The sequence below is a fragment of the Alternaria infectoria genome, assembly GCF_024043175.1.
Source record: "Alternaria infectoria strain BMP 0036 chromosome Unknown scaffold_23, whole genome shotgun sequence".
Lineage (NCBI taxonomy): Eukaryota > Fungi > Ascomycota > Dothideomycetes > Pleosporales > Pleosporaceae > Alternaria > Alternaria infectoria.
Genome location: NW_026250712.1, coordinates 141,360 through 162,115, shown reverse-complemented (window position 1 = coordinate 162,115; position 20,756 = coordinate 141,360). Strand labels below are relative to the sequence as shown.

The window sequence follows — 20,756 nt, the reverse complement described above, 5'->3', positions numbered from 1 at the left end:
AGCAGAGGCGCAAGCCACGGAGACACTGTTCACGACAACACGTCCCCCTCCTGCGACATCGCATACAGTTCAGGACAACCGATTCGCCTCCAAATTACTGCTCCATGATCACTAATCTGTATTTGTATCCATGCGAGCATAACAATACAGTTCCATCACCACATCTCGAACTCGCCGATGCCGGAATCCCAATCATCCCTAGAGCAAAAGTCAGCACCACATTGTAGTCGTCAGCAGCTCTCCACATACTCATTGATAACCTGAACATTGTCCGAAGTCTTGAAAGCCCACAACATCATCATGAGGTCATCAGGTAGCCCTTGAAGCTCGGCATCTTGTTTGTAGCTATCCTCATTCCGTATAACCGCAGCCAAGCCTCGCATTTGTGTCGCTACGTCTTCAAGCTCGGGTTCAGGAGGGACGAAGTGGGTTGTCCATGGGCCAGGATCGAACTGCTCGACAGCATCAGCAAGGGTGCGATAGTCGAGGACGGTAAGGTTCTGCATTGGTATTATGTCTAGGCACTGTTAGTGACGTATTTGAGAGCTGCGGTTATGGTACTTACTACCAAGGTTGCAGTTTAGCAGATGTCCTTCATCTTCTCCGCAATCTACACATGGAAGCTGTTCAAGGCCTTTCATGTAGCTGCCCCACGGCTCGGGGATGGTCTCTACAGGCTTCTCCGTTACGCCTGCAGCTTTGGTACTCGATGGGCGTGAGTCTGATATGCTGGGCGACCGGAGGTCACTGATTGACTGCTGTTGTTTCGCCCGAGAAGCATAAGTCTGCTCGTTGTTTGTCGTGTCGCACGCTCCAGCGGCCGCGACTGGCTCTTCCATTCTTGCACCTTCGTTATAATGCGCTGGAGAGCTTGTTGGCAACGGTATCGGGCTAGACCGGCTATCGAATGACACCCGATGCGGTGCATTTGAGGGGGTCTTTGGGGTAGCATTGTGGGGCGCGTGCGGACTTGTTGATACACCGGCGATAGTATCATCATCGTCGAAAGCAAATGGCGTTGTTGGAGCTGCAACCTGCCCGTGTCCTGTGTTGGCGGAGGACCCTGTATTACGACCATCCGCTTGAATATCGTCTCTCTGCTTCGGTATCCTGTGCCTATTATATATGTCATCGAAACGTTTGTCTTGTCTTCCGCCCGTCGGAGATCGGATTGGCATGTTCGAAGAATTGGAGGCTCTTGATATCGAGGTGGTATTCTTCGGCAAAGGGCCTGCAGCACTATTGGACTGGACTTGCTGTTGCGGGGGAGCTGCGTAAGGAGGGTATGGAACAGCGGGTACGCGAGCGGACGGGTGAACCCAGTTATGTTGCGAGACTCCATTGCTGGGATTTGATGTTGCCTGTCTCGGTGACGGCTGTAATCCCCATTCTAACGCGGCTCGCGGAATCGTAGGCACATTCCCGGTGGCGGACGGATCAGGTTGTGCGGACGTCAACGGCTGCGTTGCGAAGCTTTGGGAAGGGATCTGCCCTTGGTTTGCCGCTTTGGCAGGAGGAAGTGAAACGTTGGTCTTCTCTAACGATGGAGACGTGAACGAAGACTGGCCTGTGGGCGCTATAGAAGCACTGGGTCTTTGTTTGGCGGACTTGGTCTTGGCTGCAGGCTTTGGTCGCGCTGCTTGTGATAGCTTCGCACTGCGTGCCCTGGTAACTCTGCCAACAGGGGACTTTGGCTTCTCTGGCTCTGCTTGCTGAGCTTGCGACGAAGTCGAGTGCACGGGACCTGGTGTTACTGGAGATGAGATGGGACGTTCCGGTAGCTGGATCGCAGAATCGATCGGGGTGGGCCGTTGAGCTCTGTATTTCGCCTCCCAGTACTGCTTGAGTCGTGGGTTGGTGCTGATTGGGTAGAGTGGCACTTGCCCTCTGGACGACATGGGCAGATGAAGCATCGAGCGCAATTCGTAGATCGTTTGGAGATGATGATGCGCCGTACCCGACATCGCCATCTTGAAGCTTGTATCGTTTGCGCCCCTCACCCATCTTAAATTGATCTCGTCGAACCTGTCGTCGCTGGAGTCGGCAGCTTGGAGAACATCCTCAGGTGTTGTGAAGCCGCGGGCCATTGCGCGCCGGTCATCGTCGATATGCTGGAACCTCCAATACCCGCCTTCCAAATGTGATGGGTCGATTGTCCGCACAAAGTGTAGAAATTCGCCGTTGGCACCCGTCGCAATGCCGCGGTAAGCTGAGTGGTAGGCCATGGGGACTGTCGAGTGCGTGACTCTCGATTGAGGCAGCGTGAAAGATGACGTAAAGCGAAGGAGGGTAAGTCGTCGCCGTTGAGATCAGACTGGTTGGTGTTGCATCAAGCGAGGGCAGATGGAAGTCCGCTGTGGGGAGTAGTCGGGGAAGTAAACACTGGAACGGCGCAGAAGATTGGAAGGTACGCGCAGGCACCCAACATGCAAATTTGAAAGAGCTGAAAATTTCGAGCTTAGAGGACCATTGTTTGACAAAAACATCAAAATGATCAAGAGACAGTTGCAAGCAAAGGATTAGCCATTCGCCGCATGTTTACCTCTCATATCGCGCTGCACGTGCGAGGCAGCTGCCTGAGGAGGGGGCAATTCGAGCCCACCGCTCCCATGCATACTCAGTACCTACAAAAGGAGCCGCGTGATGAGCCTAGCATGATTTCATAGGAGGCCTCGTCTGTGCATCGATGGAGACGCGAAATCAGTCAATAACAGCGTGCGAAAGCTGTCGTGACGCGGTTGCAACATTGTTATGGCCATCAGCCTGAAAGGACAAGTGAACAAGTACAAACGCATATTTTGCGTCACGGACAGACTCTAGTGGAGATATGGAAGGGGATTTGAGGAATGCGCAGGACGCTGAAAGTGTACAAGAGATGAGACGAGATGAAGTCGCGATGTGTCTCGGTGATGGTGTCAGCCGATGACGACATCGACCGCGCGCGCGCGCGCATTCCAAATCGGGCAAGTTACAAAAACCGTAGATCGCGGGTGCCTGGAGAATTACCACGCGCCGTCCGAACTTCTCCCCATCGTCTGCCACTCAGCAGCCTCCCACCGCATGCAAGCAAAGCCATCAACGGCCAAGACCCTACGCTAGGGTTAGGTCACTTACTTCGAATTCTATCATCTAAAAGCAGGCTGCAAACCTGTTTAATCTTTTCTTTTAACAACGCGCTCCATCTACAGCGTCAACCCCCCAAACCACTCCAAAATAATCCTCGTCGCCTCCGCCTCCTCACACGTCAAAACCCCCTCATCATCCCCCGTATCACCATTCGCAAACGAACTAGGCCAATCATGGCCCAAGTTCTCATACTTGTAATGCACAACCACGTCGTCCCAGCTATACCGCGTAACCTTCTTCCCTTCCTCTCCTTCACACAGATATGATGTTTTGTTCTCGTTGACGTCAAGGCCGTCTCTCTCAACCCAATCCCTCACCCACGTAGGAACGTCAGTTGAGTTTGCGTTGCCACGCGTGTTGATGCCGCCGGCGTATGGTATTGTCGTGTCCTCCAGGCCGTGGAACTCCATGATGGGGACTTGGCGGCTGGGGTTGCAGGGTAAGGGCTGCTGGTCGGCATCGAGGTAGAAAGCGCCGGATACAGGCGCGAAAGCGGCGATTCGACTGCTTGCTTCGGCGTCGCAGGCTAGCACGCCGCCGGTGAAGCCTCCGCCGTTGGATTTCCCGGTTGCGTAGATACGGGTGGAGTCGATGCAGTAGGTTGATTGGAGGTGGTCGAGGAGTTCTAGTGTGAATTTTACGTCGGAGATGGAGGGAGGGGAGTCGGGGTCGCCCTCGTATTGCTGCGTGCCTTTGCTGTTCTGGGGGTGTGTTAGCATGCGTCTACCACGCATCTAGAGACGGGTAGACGCTACCGGTACGCCTTCGGGATACGCGACGATGCCTTCGAAGCCGTAGCTGGCATTTGAGCATTGACTGAGGGCTTCTTGGTACTTTGCATCCTTGCCACGGCCATGGAAGGAGAGGATGAGTGGGACGGGGTTGTTGTTGTCGTAGGAGGGCGGGATGTGTAGACGGTATTTGCGAGGGGACACACCGCTTTCACTCTCCAATGTCAGATCGACGGACTTGTCAAGCTCAATACCATTGGGGAGTGGCTTCCCACATCCGCAGTCGGATGCGGTGTTTGGACTTGAAGCTGCGGTTGCGGCAAAGAGCACCGCTAGCATTGACGACGACGCCTTCATTTTGGTAGTTTGGGGTGGATTCGGAAGTCTTGATCGTGGCTGCATGCAGTTATATATCTCCGAGGTGGTTCAGGCGTGCAGCAACGTCACATGCGACCTTCTCTTTTTGAGGCTAGATTGCTGTAGTATGGTATCTAGCGTGATGCTAATGTACGGCCCGCCGTGCTAGTCTGTAAGCCTCATGAAAGGTGTCGATCGTAAGCCTCAGCCGTCCTACAACCCACTTTGCTATTAATAAACATAGTTTCTATCTTTCATAAGCCACCTAATGACTCTAAGTCGTAGCAGCTACGCCGAGCTCCAACGGACCCATCAACAGCGTCTTCATCCCTCAGTTCAGGCCCTCGACCACGACTTGCACCATAGCCTCACGATACTTCTTTTTCATCCCATCATCGAAGCCATCATACTCCTCTTCAGAGAACGTATTATGTCCACCCTCCACATACTCCTCAGCGACTCGTTGCTCAAGAGTACGCGCATCATCACCGTTCACGTCCAGGCGGTCGATGCTCATCTCTTCGACGGGCGCAGCGACTTGAATAAGTTCGGCCGGGTTAGGTAGATTGCCGTCTTGAGAACCTGCGGATATGTTAGTGACGCTACTCAGTTGGGCCATGCGGTGATTCGGATTACCTGTGATACCCTGACCATACTGCGCGAGGAACGCGTCTTGATCAATGTCTTCGTCAGCGACGTAACCGGCAAGCTTCTCGTTCTCGGCTTCGTGAGCGCTGATGCGCGCAAGCATCGTTTTTGCAAATGGAGGGAGGTCGTCATACTCCTGCGCCTCTTTATCCACGATCGCTGTGGGATGTTGGCCATCATCAGGATGGCAGCAGTCAACTTTCGTGCTATCGTTCGGGTCTCCTCGCTCATGTGATCTGCGCTTGCTAGAAGGCGGTGACGTACCATCCGTGTCGTGCGAGCCTGGGGTATTGCAAGGCGTGCCGATATGTTCTTTGCTACCGTCAGAATCATCTTCCTCGTCGGTCTTCTCTTCCTCGTCGCTGTCCGATCCATCGTCAATGTCGAACATTTTGCGATGCGCCTCTTCGAGCTTTTCGTCCAGCGCCTCAAGTTCCTTCTTGAACTCCGCCAGCCGCGCGTTCGACGCCGCACGAGTAACCTCATCCATGACGATCTCACCCTCGCCCGTGAGGAGAGGAACCGTGAGTGGCACCCACGCGGCATGTCCCTCCAAGTACTGCCAGAAGTCCGGCCAGAGCTTACGCAAAGCCAACTCCACTGCTGAGTGGCAGCCCTTGAGGAAGTCTGGATCAAAGTACTCCTTAGGCAGCATGCTCTTGGTCAGGCCGTGGTCTTCGCGTAGCGCAAACTGTAGTAAGCGTCTGTCGTGAACTAAGCGACTGGAAGCTGTGGAGGAGTAGAAATGTTCCTTTCCACACTTCTTCTTCCAATACGCAAGTTCTTCGTGCAGGCTATCACGCTCGACGACTGCGACATGCCAGTAATGCATCTCGAAGTCTTCGTACCATGCTCGGTAGTTGTCGATCCTGCGTTCGCACTTGGCGCGCGTATCGAGCGCCTCACGCTTGTGCCTATCGACATCTTTCAGGAGTTCGTACTTCTCGGCGATGAGTTTCCTGTTCTCTGTTTGGAGTGGGTGAATCTGGGTGAGGATCAGGCGATGCATTTCGAAAGCATGTGGGCTACTAGTGGTATTTGTAGCGCTGACCAAGGCATGACAGTTCTGGATTTGGTCTTCAAGAATCTTTTCCTGTGCTTTCAGTGACTGCACTTTGCGTTCAAGCCCAGCTACCTTGGCTAAGCGATCCTGCTCCTCAGTCTGGTATGTGAAGAGGTCCCTATCACATTGGTCCAATTTGGCTTGAATATGTCGACGTGTCTCTTGCTCCTGCTGAAGCTGAGCGCGAAGTTGTTCTGCCTGCGTGTAATACTCCGCTATAGCCTCTGCCACGATTCCGTTGACAGTGGCTCGCGGAACGCAGTCTGTGATGTTAGACACATCGCCCTGATTCGCCTTGGCAGCTGCATCAGCGATGACCTTCCGCAAATCCGAAGCGCATTCATTACACTTCGTCAATTTCTCGTTTAGGTGGGCAACTTGATCGACCGCGTCTGTGCGTTCGGCCTGCAGCGTCTCAAGCTTCTTCAGATACGCAGTCAGTCGATCTGCATTCGACTGGTTGGCATCTAGTAGATTCTGCACATCCGTCTTGAGGTTCTTGTTGTCTTTGCTCAACGCTGCGTTCTTTTTACGCAGGGCTTGATGGGTCTTGACGGCGTGCTGGGTATGCTTGGCTAGGTCTCCTTTGACCATTGCTGCGTCTAGTGTAGTCTCTAGACCAGCGATGGCGGCGTCCTTCTCTTCCAAGATCTGCACCCAATTCGCGTGGTTGTTACGAGTCTCCGCTTGGGCGATGAGGGCTGCACGCTTGATATTCTCCTCGGTATCTTCCCAGAGTTTACTTTTCTCCGCAAAATGGTCGGAAAGCTTTCGATATGTACTGCTTTGCTTCACCAAGTTGGCGTTGCAATTGCAGGCAATTGCGTCGCTGCCTTTGGTTATGGCGATATGGTTTCCGTTCATGGCAGCGGCTGCGTTGAGAGCTAACTTCAGCCGTGCTAGCTCCTCATCCTTTTGGGTGACGAATTCGGATAAGCCGTGGACTTTGGCTTCCAAACAACTATTGTCCTTGCGAAGTATAGCAATAGTGCTTGACTGCTCGTGGGATGTCGCCTCCAGTTCGGCGATCCTACGTGACCAATCGTCTATGGTCTTACGGTCCGCTCGGCGCTTTCCGCGTAAAGTATCAAGAGCGCTCCTGTCTCGTTCCTGATCATGTAGAAGTTCGGTGATCTCGCAGTCTCGTGCGGTGATGATGGCTTCCTGATCATCTAGAAGTTCGGCGATCTCGCGTTCTTGGGCGGCGATGATAGCCTCCTTGTGGTTACATGTGGCAGCCAATGCATCTGCCTTCGTGATCAGAGCGTCGACGCGTTCTCTAGCAAGCGCGTGCTCTGCGACGATATCATTGTATTGCTTAGTAGTCGGTCGCCCTTCTAGCTGAACAACATGAGCTTGAGATGCGGCGAGTCCGCGTGCGAGTGCCTCGTTCTTCTGTTGAAGCTGCTGTATCTGACGGGACGCTTGCGATATCGAGCTTCGTTCATCCTGACATGGATCAGTATGAGTTACGTATGGTGATCACGACCGGACGGATTGAGACTCACAAGGTGGAAAGGGTGAGCTTGCATAAAGATCTTGGTCGCAATAGAATGTGAAGAAGGCGAAGTGGTAGCCAATGGCTTACACTCGCTCAAGCTGCGTGACTGAGCGGCGCGCATGTTGCTGGTAATCAGCTGTGTTTGTGGTTCCTGGTTTAGAAAGCTCTTTGATAGCCCGAGCATGTTGGCGGAGGTGTGCACTGGTGGCTCCGGTCTTTGCCAAAGAGTTGAGCCCAGCGCTTGGGTGGTGGGAGCAGAACGCAGCAGTCGTAGTGTAAGTGATGTATCGGAGCAGAGCATCGCCAAGAGATCACATGCAGCGTTTGGTTGCGAAAAAGGCACGGGGCCACGAGCACTCCCTTCACTATGGTGGACCGTGCCCGAATGCCTCTCGTATCATATCCAGTGAATTCGTATGTATATATGAAGAAGACGGCGAGGCGATGTCAGCCGGGGTATCGAATCGGAGCAAAGCGCGCCTCAGTCAGTTCTCCAGCCCACAAACACCTCGTCAGTTCTAAACCGCTGGGTGCAAGTCGTGTCGTTCAGCTCCGTCTTTACTCCAGTTCCGTACTCTAACAGACCCGCATGAGCAATCATGATGCCGTTGTCAATGCAAAACATCTCGTCTGTTGCGAACACATTGCCACCCCTGTCTCTTGCCATCATGCCCATCATTTGCTGTAAACGCATATTCGAGCCCACGCCACCTACTACTAGCACTTGTTGTGAACCAACATGTGCCATGGCTCGCTCGGTGATCTCAACAAGCATAGCGAAGATAGTCTCTTGTAGTGAGAAGCACATGTCTGCTCTTGTGACCAGCTGTCCATCTTCAGTCTTTAATCTCTTCTCGTCGGGTAATGACTCGTCTAGTCCGCGTGCGAGGAGATCGGCTGCAGCCAATATTCCCGAAAAGCTCGCATCCATGCCTTTGACGCCATATGGTAGATCGACGAGGTTCTTTCCATCCTTTGCCAGTTGCTCAACATTGTATCCGGGAAATGGATCGTTGGGTATCATAAGTGTGCGGGCGAATCGATCGATGCAGTTTCCTATAGCAATATCCAGGGTCTCTCCGAAGATGCGATACCGTTGGGCGGAGTAAGCAATGACTTGTGTGTTGCCACCAGATACGTATAGGACCACGGGGTTATCGGCGCGGGTTATTGAGCGACCCATTTCGATGTCTGTATTATTTTAGCTAGATTCCTGATACATGGATTTTTTGGGACGCGTACGACCAACGCAGTGGTTCACGCCCACCATGGGCTTCCCCCACAGTAAGCTAATCGTCCTGGCTGCGAGCGCGACGCTTTGTAACGGTGCGCCCATACCTGGGCCCTTGGTATAGCATATGCAATCGATGTCTTCAATTTTGACTCCCGCTTGGCGCACAGCCTGCTTGATTAGCCTCACGACCCATGCTCGGTGATGTATTGCGGTGTCCTTGGGCAAGAAGCCTTCGCCGGGCGGGGAAACATAGGTGTGCCGCAGGTTCGCGAGAATAATCGGTGGCTTGTTAGGGCCAGGGTGGGAGATGACACCGACACCTATCTTGTTGGCGCTTCCTTCCAGTCCTATGGCGATCATTGTGGCGGTCGTCGCGGTGCAGCGTTCATGTTTGACGCGTCGAGGCGGGGTGACGTTGGAAAAAGCTATCGATAAGGAATGACATGCATGAAGCCAGCGCTGGGCAACCACCAATGGCCAGCAGCGGTACAAATCAAGTCGCGTGTTGTGAATCTTCGCGAAATCGCAATGCAACCCGGAATCGGCAGAACTCAGTGCTGTAATGCTCTTAGAAATTAAGCTATGTGCATTTGCTACTGTGGAAGAGCTTCCATGTCCGTAAAGGAACCTGGGCAGTGCGAGTGCAAGTAGAAGCAGACCTTTTTCAACACATTTGCTGATCATACAACTCTTGCGAAACTCACGATCGTCCTGTCAGATGATGGCGATGCTGCACGCTGCACGTATACAGCAAGCAAGCCGATATAAAACCCACGAAAAGACGTCACAGCGCCCGCGAGTCAGGTGCTGCAGGGTCTGTGAACCACCACAACAAAGTCCACTAATTCTGTCGCATATCTTCACAATCAATTCTTGATATCCCAAATCTATCCAGCTTTTCTATCCTCGCTCCAATCCCATCCCTCTTTGATCATAGAACCAAAAACAAGAGTTGCAAATTCTTCCATCCCAGCCACCAAATCCTCCACCGCTCGGACCAAGCAGCCTCGGTACGCCGAACCGCTAAAGAATATCCACCAAATATCCAACCCTCCACAACAATCCCACGCCACACCGGACCGTTGCGCTGTATGACAGACTTCGACGGCGCCAGCCAGACCTTTCTGGCTTGGCTGAAGGCTTCTGGAGCGGAAATCAGTCCAAAGGTCAAGCTGCAAGATCTGAGGAACCAGGATGCTGGGCGAGGCGTGGGTAAGTAGCTACTCCACCTATGCATGCTGCCAGACCTACCTCGACTGCCACCACCCTCCATTGTATATTTGGCAGATCCATACTAACATAAGTCAAGTCGCGACTGAACCCATCGCCGAGCACGAACTCCTCTTCCGCATACCCCGCGCCTCCATCCTGAGCGTCGAAAACAGCATCCTCAGCCGCGAAATCCCCGCCTCGACTTTCGCTCTCCTCGGCCCCTGGCTCTCCCTCATCCTCGTCATGCTCTACGAATACCACAATGGCTCTGCCTCCAACTGGGCTCCTTACTTTGCCGTCCTGCCCACTGAGTTCAACACCCTGATGTTTTGGTCCGAGGACGAACTGGCCGAGCTACAAGCCAGCGCCGTGGTAACCAAGATAGGGAAGGAGGGCGCCGACGAAGCCTTCACAGAGCAATTGCTACCTGTGATAGAAGAGTTTGCGGAGATCGTGTTTAGTGGGGATGAGAGGGCGAAAGATAAGGCGAAGGAGATGCGCAGCCCTGAGAATTTGGAGTTGATGCATAAGATGGGGAGTCTGATTATGGCGTATGCGTTTGATGTTGAGCCTGCGACACCTAGCAAAGACGTAGATGAGGAAGGTTTTGCTGAGGAGGAGGAAGATGCTGCGCTGCCGAAGGGCATGGTCCCGCTGGCTGACATGCTGAACGCCGACGCTGACAGATGCAATGCGCGACTCTTTTACGAGAAGGATTGCCTGGAGATGAAAGCGCTAAAACCCATCCCGGTAGGCGAGGAGATCTTCAACGACTACGGTTCCCTTCCCCGAAGCGATTTACTAAGGAGATACGGCTACGTAACCGATAACTACGCGCAGTACGACGTCGTGGAGATTCCTGCCGAGCTCGTCACAGAGATCCTCGTCCGCGACGGTATCTGGCACCAAGACAGGATGGAATACCTCGACGAGCAAGAGGTGATCGACTCCGGCTACGACATCGCAGCCAGCAACCCATTCACCCTCCAGGAGAGTCTCTCCCCCGAGCTCGTCATCCTAGTAGAAAGCATGCTCCTCCCATCCGAAGAATACGAGCGCCTTAGCAGCAAAGGCCGGCTACCTAAACCAGAAAAGATCACTAGCAAAGGCGCGGAAGCGCTGCAAAAGATTGTTCAGGCACGCATTGCGCAGTATGCTACATCGCTAGAGGATGACTTGAAGACGTTTGGCCAGGTCCCACCTGTCGACGCTGCATCGATGAAGCAGCGGAGGCTTGCGATGGCAAAGGCTGTGCGTATCGGCGAGAAGCAGCTCCTGGCTCAGACAAAAGACGCGCTGATGGAGAAGATTGCAAGAGACGGCGGTGCGGCGGCGAAGCGGCAAAGATCTGTTGATGAAGAGGGGGATGTAGAGATGGGTGGTATGGGGAAGAAGCACAGAGCGTGATCAACTCCAGACTGTACCCATCAGCACCTGCTGTGGTCGTGTTGCGACTTGCACCAAGAAAAAGAGCCCGATTATCAGAACGATATTCCAGATGTAAAAGATAATTTGGTAAGTTTCTGAATTTTTTTGTCGCCAAGTCAAGTCCTTGCGGCACTCCACGGCGTTGGTATGTATGTGTATCCAAGTATCGACTTGCTGACTTATGTTCCATCTAGGTCGCTGCCCTTCCACCCACCCACCAACCGACCAACCGACCACCCATCCTCCCTCCCTCAAATCTATAGGGCTAGTGTACATAGCTTTGGTAGATGTTTGAAGCCAGAGCCCGCCGAACGAATAGAAAACAAAGGGTATAATTTGTCGACAAGAAAAGCGCTGAACGAAGAAGACTGAGCAAATTGTGGGTATCATCTTCCCGCTGGTCCTGCGCCTGTCGCGCTTGTCGGTGTGGGAGGAAGAAGATGGCCGGACGCAGATCGATTATGGTTCTCAATCGACCGGCGATTGGGATTTGCGGGTGCTTGCTGCGCCGCTGCCTTCTCGCCTTGACGCTCAATCATGATGCGGTATCTGATGTGCAGGTTGTCAGTCCAGTCAACGGGATAAGTCTCCTCATCCTCGCTGCTGTCACCTGAGAAACGCCAGCGGTCTGCCAAGCGATCATCGACCCGCTCCGTCTTCTGACGCTTCACGCCTCGTCGGTCGATCATCATGCGCCCGCCTCTGCCGATTCTACGACGGAACCGAGATTGATCGTGGAATGGAACGTCATCTGGAGGAGTGGCGAAACGTATACGCGTACTTCTCCGTGGATCCGTCTGCTTACTCGACGGAACCACTGCTGTGGCATCAGCACCCTCTCCATCAGATACGGATGCAGGAGGCGTGGGAAGCTGACTCTCCGTAAACACCGTACGGAAGTCCGACTTCGCAGCGGGTGGCTCCAGAGGGGGTGTAATGGGCCGCCATGTTGCGTCGACCCACCCCACATTCCACTTTTGGTGTTTAACGAGGTTGTCTTCGATGAAGCTATCAATGGCCTCGGTGCGCTTGGCTTGCTGCTCCTCGAGGTATACGATGTCACCGTCAACAAGGCGCCCGTCTGGACGTGTGTTTGTGGGTTTCATGCCAGGAAGCGTCTGGCGCTGTCTCTCGACATCGGCAGTTCTCTTGGGCTTGGGTGCAGGCTGTGGTAGGTTAGTCATCTGTGCAAATGCTCTGGTGAGTTTATTGCGACATACCTTCTGAGTGATGAGCAGCTCGTCGTCATCACCCTTGATACTGAGTCGTCGCTTAAGCTCCTTGACAGCATGCCGTTGCTCGAAGATCAATTTGTCCGTCGCAAGTTGTTCTCTTTGGATTGCCTCTCGCCGTTTCACTTGCGACATCAACAGACGTGCCTCCTCCAGTTCCTTCCTCAGCTTCTTCAGCTTCTCGGTTACTTGCGCGTCGCGACCACGCGTCTTACGAACTTGCCGCACCTCACGTCGCCTGAAGCAAACATACGGATCAGCATCATCGGTCTCGAGGTTCGTCTCGAACTTCAATGAGGGCATGAGCGGGCGGTTGCCTTTCAGTAGCCGTTGGTTCTTCCAATGTGGGTAAATATCTCGTGCGAACCGACGCGCTGACTCGCTGATGGTCTCATCGAATTCTGCCTCGAGTTCCTCGTAAGAAAGAACAGGCGAGTTGTCGACGGCTGCATACGGTTGTTTTATCGCGGTGGTCTCTTCGAAGAAGTTGATCACCTCTTCAAACTCGTCTTCTGAGCAGTGGTTGGTTTTGCCCTTCTTTTGGTTGTAAGACTTGAGAAAGGCGACATCATCACTGGTCATGCAATACGGACAGCCAGATGTATCTTCGACGGTAGACGAAAATCGAATGTAAGTGGCGGGCTGCGTGAATCGTTTTGGATAGACATCTTCATACTGCAGTGTACTCGCGACAGCATCCGGAGTCGGGATGTAGAGCTGTGCGATCTTCCCACCAGTCGCTCCCTGCGCTGCTGCCTGGGCGGCGGATATGACAGCTTGTAAATGGTGCTCCTAAACATGATGTTAGTATGTGGTGGGTAAGGGAAAGGGAAAGCCGAAAGCGGCCTAGCGCGACTTACAATCTCCTCGCCCTTCTCAACACCGGTCTCAACCTTGGGAATATGGCGCGACGCATCGTCATCAGCAAGCTGCTCAACATCTTGTTCGCGCACGACAGGTAAATTCTGTTTTGTCGATAGCTTGCGCTGTCTGAAGCGTTGTCCGGTCGCGCGAGCCGTCATTGTTGTTTGTCGTTATGCACGTGACGACGGTTTGGGCTGCGTATGGGGCTTTGGTTGCAAATCTGGCGCCGGGGGCCAGCCAGCGAAGAGAGGAGTCACGCTCCCAGAAGCGCGATCCGACCACCAACGCGTCGCAATATTGTCGATATGGGTGTCAAAAGTGTCGCACGAACTTCCGCATGCGTTTTATCGCGTCGAAAGTGATGAAATGAGGTGTTGGGGTGCTGTTTGGCGATGGAAAAGGTTTAGGTGGGCGGCGATGTCGAGCGTGTTCAGCGGATGCGTTGGGGCGGCTTTTTTGGCAAGGAAGTTGCGCACGCAATGGACCAATCATAAGAGAGATCGCCGAGGATAGGTGGAACCTGCGCGATCGTCTTCTGCCCATCGTGCACACTTAGAGGTAGCTGCACATCTTCACCTTCATTGTCTCCGAAGCAGCAACTGCAGAAAGAAGTGCAGCATGCGTACGTGTTTGTATTTAATGTTACTGCGTTCCATGGTTCTGCGTGGAAGGGAGTCCGGATGGAGTTAGCTCGCCTTGGCATGACGCCTGCGGTGACTTCCAGCATCCACGCCATCACCATAACAACACCTGCACCAGCGGCATGCTCGTTCCAGCCAGCGCTTACAGACGTGGAACACTTCTCAACTGCGCACGTTGCACGGCCTGTACCTTGAAATGGACTGCTTTGAAGCCATTCCAACAGTCTTCAACATCCTCGGATACTGACGGACTACAACCATCGAAAAAGCACGCAATCTCATCAAGGCTTAAGTATGATGCCACTCTACGCGCAACTATCTTCAATGGTATGCATACAGTTTGGCTAGGTTCGCTAGGAAGTGACACCCAATGTGAGGCGTCTTCCACGCTGTACGACTGAGTCTACACCCACTGCGCATTCGCTGTTTATACTTATTTCTCTCACGCATCAGCCCTGCCAAGACGACGTGCGAATTACACGTATCCTGTTCTCCATTCTCAAAGCTGGCGACTTTGTTTCTTGGATTGGCCTGATGCTCAAGACAGTACCATTCGTCTCGCCTTGCCTCTACTAATCAACCTTCACTGGGAGAGGGTTTCCCGTCATGTTGTATCCCGACTCATATTCCACACTCTTACGGCTCCACTCCTCGTCCAAATATACTAAACAAACTCTATACATCCAAGCGGGCCAATTCTCACGATATCCGTGACGCATCGGCGTTGTTGCAGTCTGTCTTCTCGCTCGGAACGCCTCGGAATGTTCGGAATGTGCCTCCATTAATAGGGCTTGGGGCCTACGTGCATCACAGCAACCGCGCCGCAACCGCGCCCCCAACAATACACGCTCAGCTCGCTATCACTCTGCTCCCATCCCCTCGACGTCTACCTGCAACTACACACCTGTCCACAAATCGAACGCTCGCGGAAAACACGGCATTTTCAGTCAGCCCATTAGAGTCGCTAGCTTGACATGGATCGGTTGCCGCAAGAACTCGTCGAGGAAATCACCAAAAACCTGCCCACGGACGATCTCAAGAACGTTCTAACTGTCTCCACAAAGTTTCGTTATGCCGCGGAGAGATATTCTGGCGCTTTCACAGAGTTTACCCTAAATGAGCGTAACGCGGACAAGTTCCTTGGGCTTTACTCAGGACACCGGCTGCTTTACTTGCGGGAATTGCACTTTCGCCCCAACTTCCCTCCAATTTGGCCCCCCGACCCCTGGCCCTGGGAAGACGAGATGTGTCGCGAAAACGCCGATGCAATCAGAGCCAAAAATGAGTGCTTCACGCGTCAGGTCCATTCGCTGTTCACAACGCTCAGTACTGTTGAGGAGAATGCTGCACCCCAGCATGCCTCTGGTCGATATCGAATCCAGATACACGACCCCTCCAGGCTGATTCATGTGGAGATATACTGTCCTCACCAGGAATACATCAGTTGGCGCATTCGTCTGCTCAATACGGAGCTTCCCCTGGTACATTCAGTTCGTTCGCTGGAGATTTGCAACGAATGCCCAGAAGACGCGAGTGTTTACCACGATAGTCACGGTTATCCTGCAAATTACAGAAAGTGTTTCGATGGTGGATTGTTCAAACTGGACTTGGGGGTCATGGTCGATCTGGTATCGAAGCTTCCAAACCTGGAGTATCTCGGCTGCAAGACAGGAGGGTTCGAATGGGCTCCTGCATTTTCAGGTAATGATGGTAGTGAAGACCCCAACAGACACTTCCAAAGCGATTGGGATGGCCCACGTCGTGATGCGAGGCACAATTTCGCACACGCTGTCATCTCTCACCAAGCCCAGCTTCCGACCTCGCTTCAGCGGGCGAGCCTGGATTTCGTCAGCCCGCTGATACGCGCACTTGACACTATTCAAGACAGGCCTTTACCTAATCTAGTTGGTCCAGCTCTCCGCGACCCATTCAGCGCCAGCCTTCGTATCCTGACCAATAATCTGCGACAACTGCGCCTGTGGGCGATTGTTGATGAAAGCCTGTTCAGCATGGACGATAATTCACAACCGCAATGGCCCAATCTGGAAATTCTGGAAGTCATGTTCCACCCGTCGCGGCCTGACGGATCGTGGTACTTCGTTGGACCTCAAGGCCACGGCCGCGAGGCTGTCGGTTATGACATCACCGCTGCCTCGTACCCCCCTCTTGAAACGACCGAGCTCGACATTGATATGGAGGAGCTTGTAACCTCCGGGCATCTCTCCAACTTACCCAACGGCGCGCAAAATCAGTTTCGTATCACACCAGATGAAGCAAGACTGAGGCCGCTCCTAGCAGGATTTTCCAGGGCAGCAGCGCAAATGTGCTCTTTGAGGAGAGCCATCATTTGGACATCGCTGAATTGGTATCCGAAATATGACTACGCAGAGTCCCAAGGCTGGGACTCGGAATATCAAGGACCTGGGTCTAACTGGAGGTCTAACTGGGCTATACAATATTCCGATCAAGACAATGGTATCTGGAGGTCACCATCGCACTATCTCCCAAGTCAACAAAGAAACGACGATCCAACGATACGTCGCCTAGTGTGGATGGTGGCAGCATGGCGTCCAGATGCGGAGCTGCGCCGTCTTTTCCAGAACATTGGGCGAGAGAAGCACGGTAATGATCTGGTCGAGCACTGGGGGGAGGGGTACAGATCTTCCAACTACAGCAATCTTCGCAATTGGATGCTTGATGATCACCAGGGCGACCCAGGCCGCATTACTCCTTCGTTGTCGTAGCATTTGGACTACGAGAAAAGCATGCGAGCAGAATGAACGAATGTTGCTGTTAGTGCCATGTATATGCAGAGCTCACGTTCCAGATTCAAGACCTTTCGTTGTTCTTATCACTGGTGACGTCGGTGACGCCGGTAAAGTGTGATTCCGTGTAAGATCGAGGCGGAGCGGAGCTATCAACGAGCAGTCTTGGTAAGCGGCATTTGCGATTTGCGACAACGCCGCAATTTGAGGAACACCACTGTTGGCGACCTGGTCGCATTCGCGGTTGTTTCGCTGGAAATAAGCGACGTTTCGGTGTCCGATTCTAACAATGGCGGGGCTGAATTACCTCACCACCGTAAGCCTTGCAAGTCCTTGGCAGCGCGTAATCCTCTCGGCTCTGCTTAATCCGACACGACCAAAAGATACCACTAATATCGTCCGGAAACCGGCACTGCGTTACCTGGCGAAGCCTTCGACTATCTCGCGCAGGCCTGAACATGCCGCCCATCCGAAATACATCGTATCTGGCCTGGCTTTTTTTGGCAATAGGTACTCAAGTTCGTCGATTTACAAGAGTCCATCTCGTCTCCCACTCGCATCTCGACGGAATCTTGCCATGGCTTTATCATGACGTATACTTCGACTGTGCCATGTATTCAGGAGTCTGTCAGCTTCATCTAACATCAAACGGCACAGTGGAACTGGGTTGTATGAGTCTCTGCCACGACAACCATGTTCTGGGGCTAAGATGTTCCTTCAGGAATGGGAAGCTTACAGCAGTCGTCATACCTCATGTACCGTCACATTTTTGAACGGCAATGTTCACTGAGCCTCAGAGGCACAGGCTGCCGGGTCCAAAATGACAGCTCATCGACACTCCGAATAGCCAGACCTCACGGCGTGGTTGTATCAGACTGCTTCGTGCTAATAGTAGATCTTGGGGGCGTACTTCCCAAGTATGCTCAAGACCAGAATCGATATGAGTATATAGGACTAGGGTTGGACGCGCAAGAGACAGCCATCGAACTACATCGCACCCGTCTTTGCCCAATCGTATCTTTACTATACCACAATTCAACATGAAGGCGTTCCTCAGTCTGTTGGCCGGCCTGACGACATGCATTATCGCGGAGAATTGCGATCCCATCGCCTACGAGTATTCCAATACATACGGCTTGTCAGAGACGAAGGATCCCGAAGTCATGTAGAAGCTGAACAAGTATCTAGAGGACAGTAGATGTCACATGCTATCCCATGGGTCGGAGCAGAATGTAAAAGAGCAGAGGAAAAAACTAAACACCCTAAAGCCTACTTTAACGGCAGGTCACACACTGTGCAGTTTTTTGTCTCAATGTAGACTGCAGGCCTGTTTAGTTTTTCTCTTGTATAATGTGGGCCTGCTCTTCTGTGCGGTGCGGACAAAACGTATCACGGTATGTTTTCCTGGGTATGCACTTTGTACATGTTGGATTTGAAGACTAAGATCAAGTTTAGGCTTGATGGTTAAGCCAGGCTACTGCGCTTGTGATCTTCCGATATTGGAATTTGCAGGCGAATTCTTCATTGAAGGACTGATCGAGGCTGGCAAGATCCTCGAGAAGGTTCTGTGTCCCGCGTTGAAAGCCCTCGATGTAGTAATGGCCATTGGGATGGCAGCACTTCCCCCACCAGGACGAGCCATCACAGGTGGAATGGGTAAGCGAGAATCATCTCTTTTGTTTAGTAGCAGACGCTAAGAGATGATTATAGTGGCCGCTATCCGATCGGCAAAGGCGTACAAGTACGCCAATGAAGCGCAAGACGCTGCGCAAGAATGGGCCGACTTCTTCCTCAGTGGTGCGGACTTTGCGGGACAAGCAGATTGTAGCCCGCTGGTACCAAGCCGGGACGACTTGATCAAGAAGGCCTTTACTCCTCTGGTCGATGCCCCGGACGAGCTTGTCCCGGGTGGGATGAACTACGACGACCTACCATGTCCCGCAAAAGGATGCAAAGGATGCAAAGGTCCACGCTGCACGAGAAACGGCGGGAACGGAGACGGAGATACGACCAAGGCTAGTGCCAAACCAGCCCCGACTACTGCAAGTGACCTTCCTAGCAGTAGAGCTCCACCGGTAGAAACGACTGTTCCGTTCAAGACTTCTTCAACCTTCGCAACGTCTTCTCTTACCGCGTCTACGATCTCCTCGCCGACATCTTCCACAACTCCGCCTGCCACGTCAACAACGCTTGTTTCCACCACTTTGTCGTCCCATTCCTCAGCAGCAACTTCCGCCTTGTCCTGCAAAGATCTGGCAGCGCTAGACAAAGATGAAGTCGTAGATGAAGCCGACCTTCTTTCACGAAGCTACCCAATCGATCTTAGGTATGCTGGCCTCGAGAAGCGTGCGAAACCCAAGGAAGGAAGCGCTTGCGATTACCCACTAGAAAGTTTCCGTTACCCGAGTAGTGAGGAGTGGGAAGCTGACAAGCCCAAAAAATACGGGTTCAACAAACGCGATTCATGCGACGACTACAGTATGGATAAGCCAGATGAGGGTGCCGGTATCCAATATGATACTGAGCACGTTCTAGAATGGCAAACGGTTGTCCAGTTCTTTAATACGATGGGTAAAGAGATCACGACCAAGTTCAAGAATCCAGATCCTCAGCAAAACAACATGGTCGGCTTTTGTGAGTACTGGAGAGAATCCTGGACTTGGAAAGACCATCGAATGAACGGACCTCCTGCCAGTCTGGCCAATACCCCCAATTCAAGTCCTAGTCCCAGTCCGAGCCCTAGTCTCAGTCCGAGCCCTAGCCCTAATCTGAGTCCTACTCCGGGTTCAAGCCCTACGCCGGATCCAGCTGTCATGCAACGTAGTCCGATTGGGTGGCTAGCAAGTGTATACCCGTGGAAACAAGATGGTGACCAAATGTGGCTTGATGAGATGCCACTCTTGGAAAGTGAAATCAACGCAAGATACAAGGGACGGGTACGTACATTCATGGCACGGTGCGGAAATCCAGATTTTTATTGACAATACTCCTCACAGCTGTTCATACAGACATTGAAGAAATCTGGCGAATACGAAGATATCGTTGCCGAGAGAAAAATGAAAGCGCTGATCAAGGGGCGTGACAAAAAGCTCAAACTGAGTGTGAGCGACCAATCACGCAGGGCGATCCAGAAGATGCGGCCGATGATCGGAGCTCTCAAGTACATGCAACAAGACAGCATCGCAGAAATATTCGCAAACCAGAAAAACAGGATCGGAGCGATGATCGGATACATTGACCGAGAGCTACAGAAAACGCCCCGACGATTTGCGGATGCGACGAAGCCCAAAAGTCAAGAATACGTGATCGACGCGCTTCCGTGGCAAGAGCAAGGACTTGAGAAGAAATGGGACGCGTACATGGACAATGTGTTTGCGGTGGCAAAGCAGAGAGCGACAGATTTCATGACAGTCAATCTCGACCGTCTGAAAGACGAATGGGAGTCCTCGAAGAAGACCGAAGTGCCCAAGAACTTCAAGGGTGATGCTCAGGCGAAACGGAACGAGAAAAACAAGCTGGAAAAGACACAGAAAGATATGCTGGCTCTCATCAAGAAGACACATGATGAATGGGACAAGGTCAAAGACTGGGCAATGCCGTGGAAATCAAAGGATGAGAAAGACATGGATGATGATGGCGCCGATCAATGAGACCAAGGAGGAGGCTAAGATCGGGTCTGAGAAGGAGCGCGCATTATGAGACAGGGGTTGTACTGATTGGTGATTATGATTGCTTGGCAGTTGGATTTGGGGGCTGGTCCTTAGATAGCAACTACGTGCGGCGTTCGGGATTGTTTCGTCTGAGATTTTGTACTGGAGTCATGACCTTGTTTATCTCATTCGCTTGTTATTTTGGGCAGTCGTAACCGCCTTATTATGCTCTTTCGCCACTCTTTCCTTTCTATCGCCTATCACGTGTCCATCACTGTTCTCTAGTAGAACATTCAAACAAATG

The 20,756-nt window shown here is 52.6% G+C and overlaps 6 protein-coding genes across 6 annotated transcripts; 2 read left to right on the top strand and 4 right to left on the bottom strand.

The window, feature by feature from the left end:
• Positions 1-155: 155 nt before the first annotated feature.
• J4E92_009362 (uncharacterized protein) lies at positions 156-2,225 on the bottom strand (the record flags this gene model as incomplete). The annotated part of the gene is made up of 3 exons (XM_051500710.1): positions 156-198; positions 250-517; positions 566-2,225. 3 exons carry the CDS (start codon positions 2,223-2,225, stop codon positions 156-158), a joined length of 1,971 nt encoding a protein of 656 aa, XP_051349057.1.
• Positions 2,226-3,182: 957 nt separating this feature from the next.
• J4E92_009361 (uncharacterized protein) lies at positions 3,183-4,214 on the bottom strand (the record flags this gene model as incomplete). Its single annotated transcript, XM_051500709.1, has 2 exons — positions 3,183-3,827; positions 3,882-4,214. The coding sequence occupies 2 exons, from the start codon at positions 4,212-4,214 to the stop codon at positions 3,183-3,185; spliced, it is 978 nt and encodes a 325-aa protein (XP_051349056.1).
• Positions 4,215-4,545: 331 nt separating this feature from the next.
• J4E92_009360 (uncharacterized protein) lies at positions 4,546-9,020 on the bottom strand (the record flags this gene model as incomplete). Its single annotated transcript, XM_051500708.1, has 3 exons — positions 4,546-7,374; positions 7,935-8,617; positions 8,669-9,020. The coding sequence occupies 3 exons, from the start codon at positions 9,018-9,020 to the stop codon at positions 4,546-4,548; spliced, it is 3,864 nt and encodes a 1,287-aa protein (XP_051349055.1).
• A 731-nt stretch (positions 9,021-9,751) lies between these two features.
• On the top strand, positions 9,752-11,279 carry J4E92_009359 (uncharacterized protein; the record flags this gene model as incomplete). Its single annotated transcript, XM_051500707.1, has 2 exons — positions 9,752-9,872; positions 9,970-11,279. The coding sequence occupies 2 exons, from the start codon at positions 9,752-9,754 to the stop codon at positions 11,277-11,279; spliced, it is 1,431 nt and encodes a 476-aa protein (XP_051349054.1).
• Positions 11,280-11,686: 407 nt separating this feature from the next.
• J4E92_009358 (uncharacterized protein) lies at positions 11,687-13,554 on the bottom strand (the record flags this gene model as incomplete). Its single annotated transcript, XM_051500706.1, has 3 exons — positions 11,687-12,466; positions 12,521-13,324; positions 13,393-13,554. The coding sequence occupies 3 exons, from the start codon at positions 13,552-13,554 to the stop codon at positions 11,687-11,689; spliced, it is 1,746 nt and encodes a 581-aa protein (XP_051349053.1).
• Positions 13,555-18,198: 4,644 nt separating this feature from the next.
• J4E92_009357 (uncharacterized protein) lies at positions 18,199-20,452 on the top strand (the record flags this gene model as incomplete). The annotated part of the gene is made up of 6 exons (XM_051500705.1): positions 18,199-18,265; positions 18,315-18,458; positions 18,513-18,710; positions 18,902-18,994; positions 19,053-19,738; positions 19,799-20,452. 6 exons carry the CDS (start codon positions 18,199-18,201, stop codon positions 20,450-20,452), a joined length of 1,842 nt encoding a protein of 613 aa, XP_051349052.1.
• Positions 20,453-20,756: the final 304 nt, after the last annotated feature.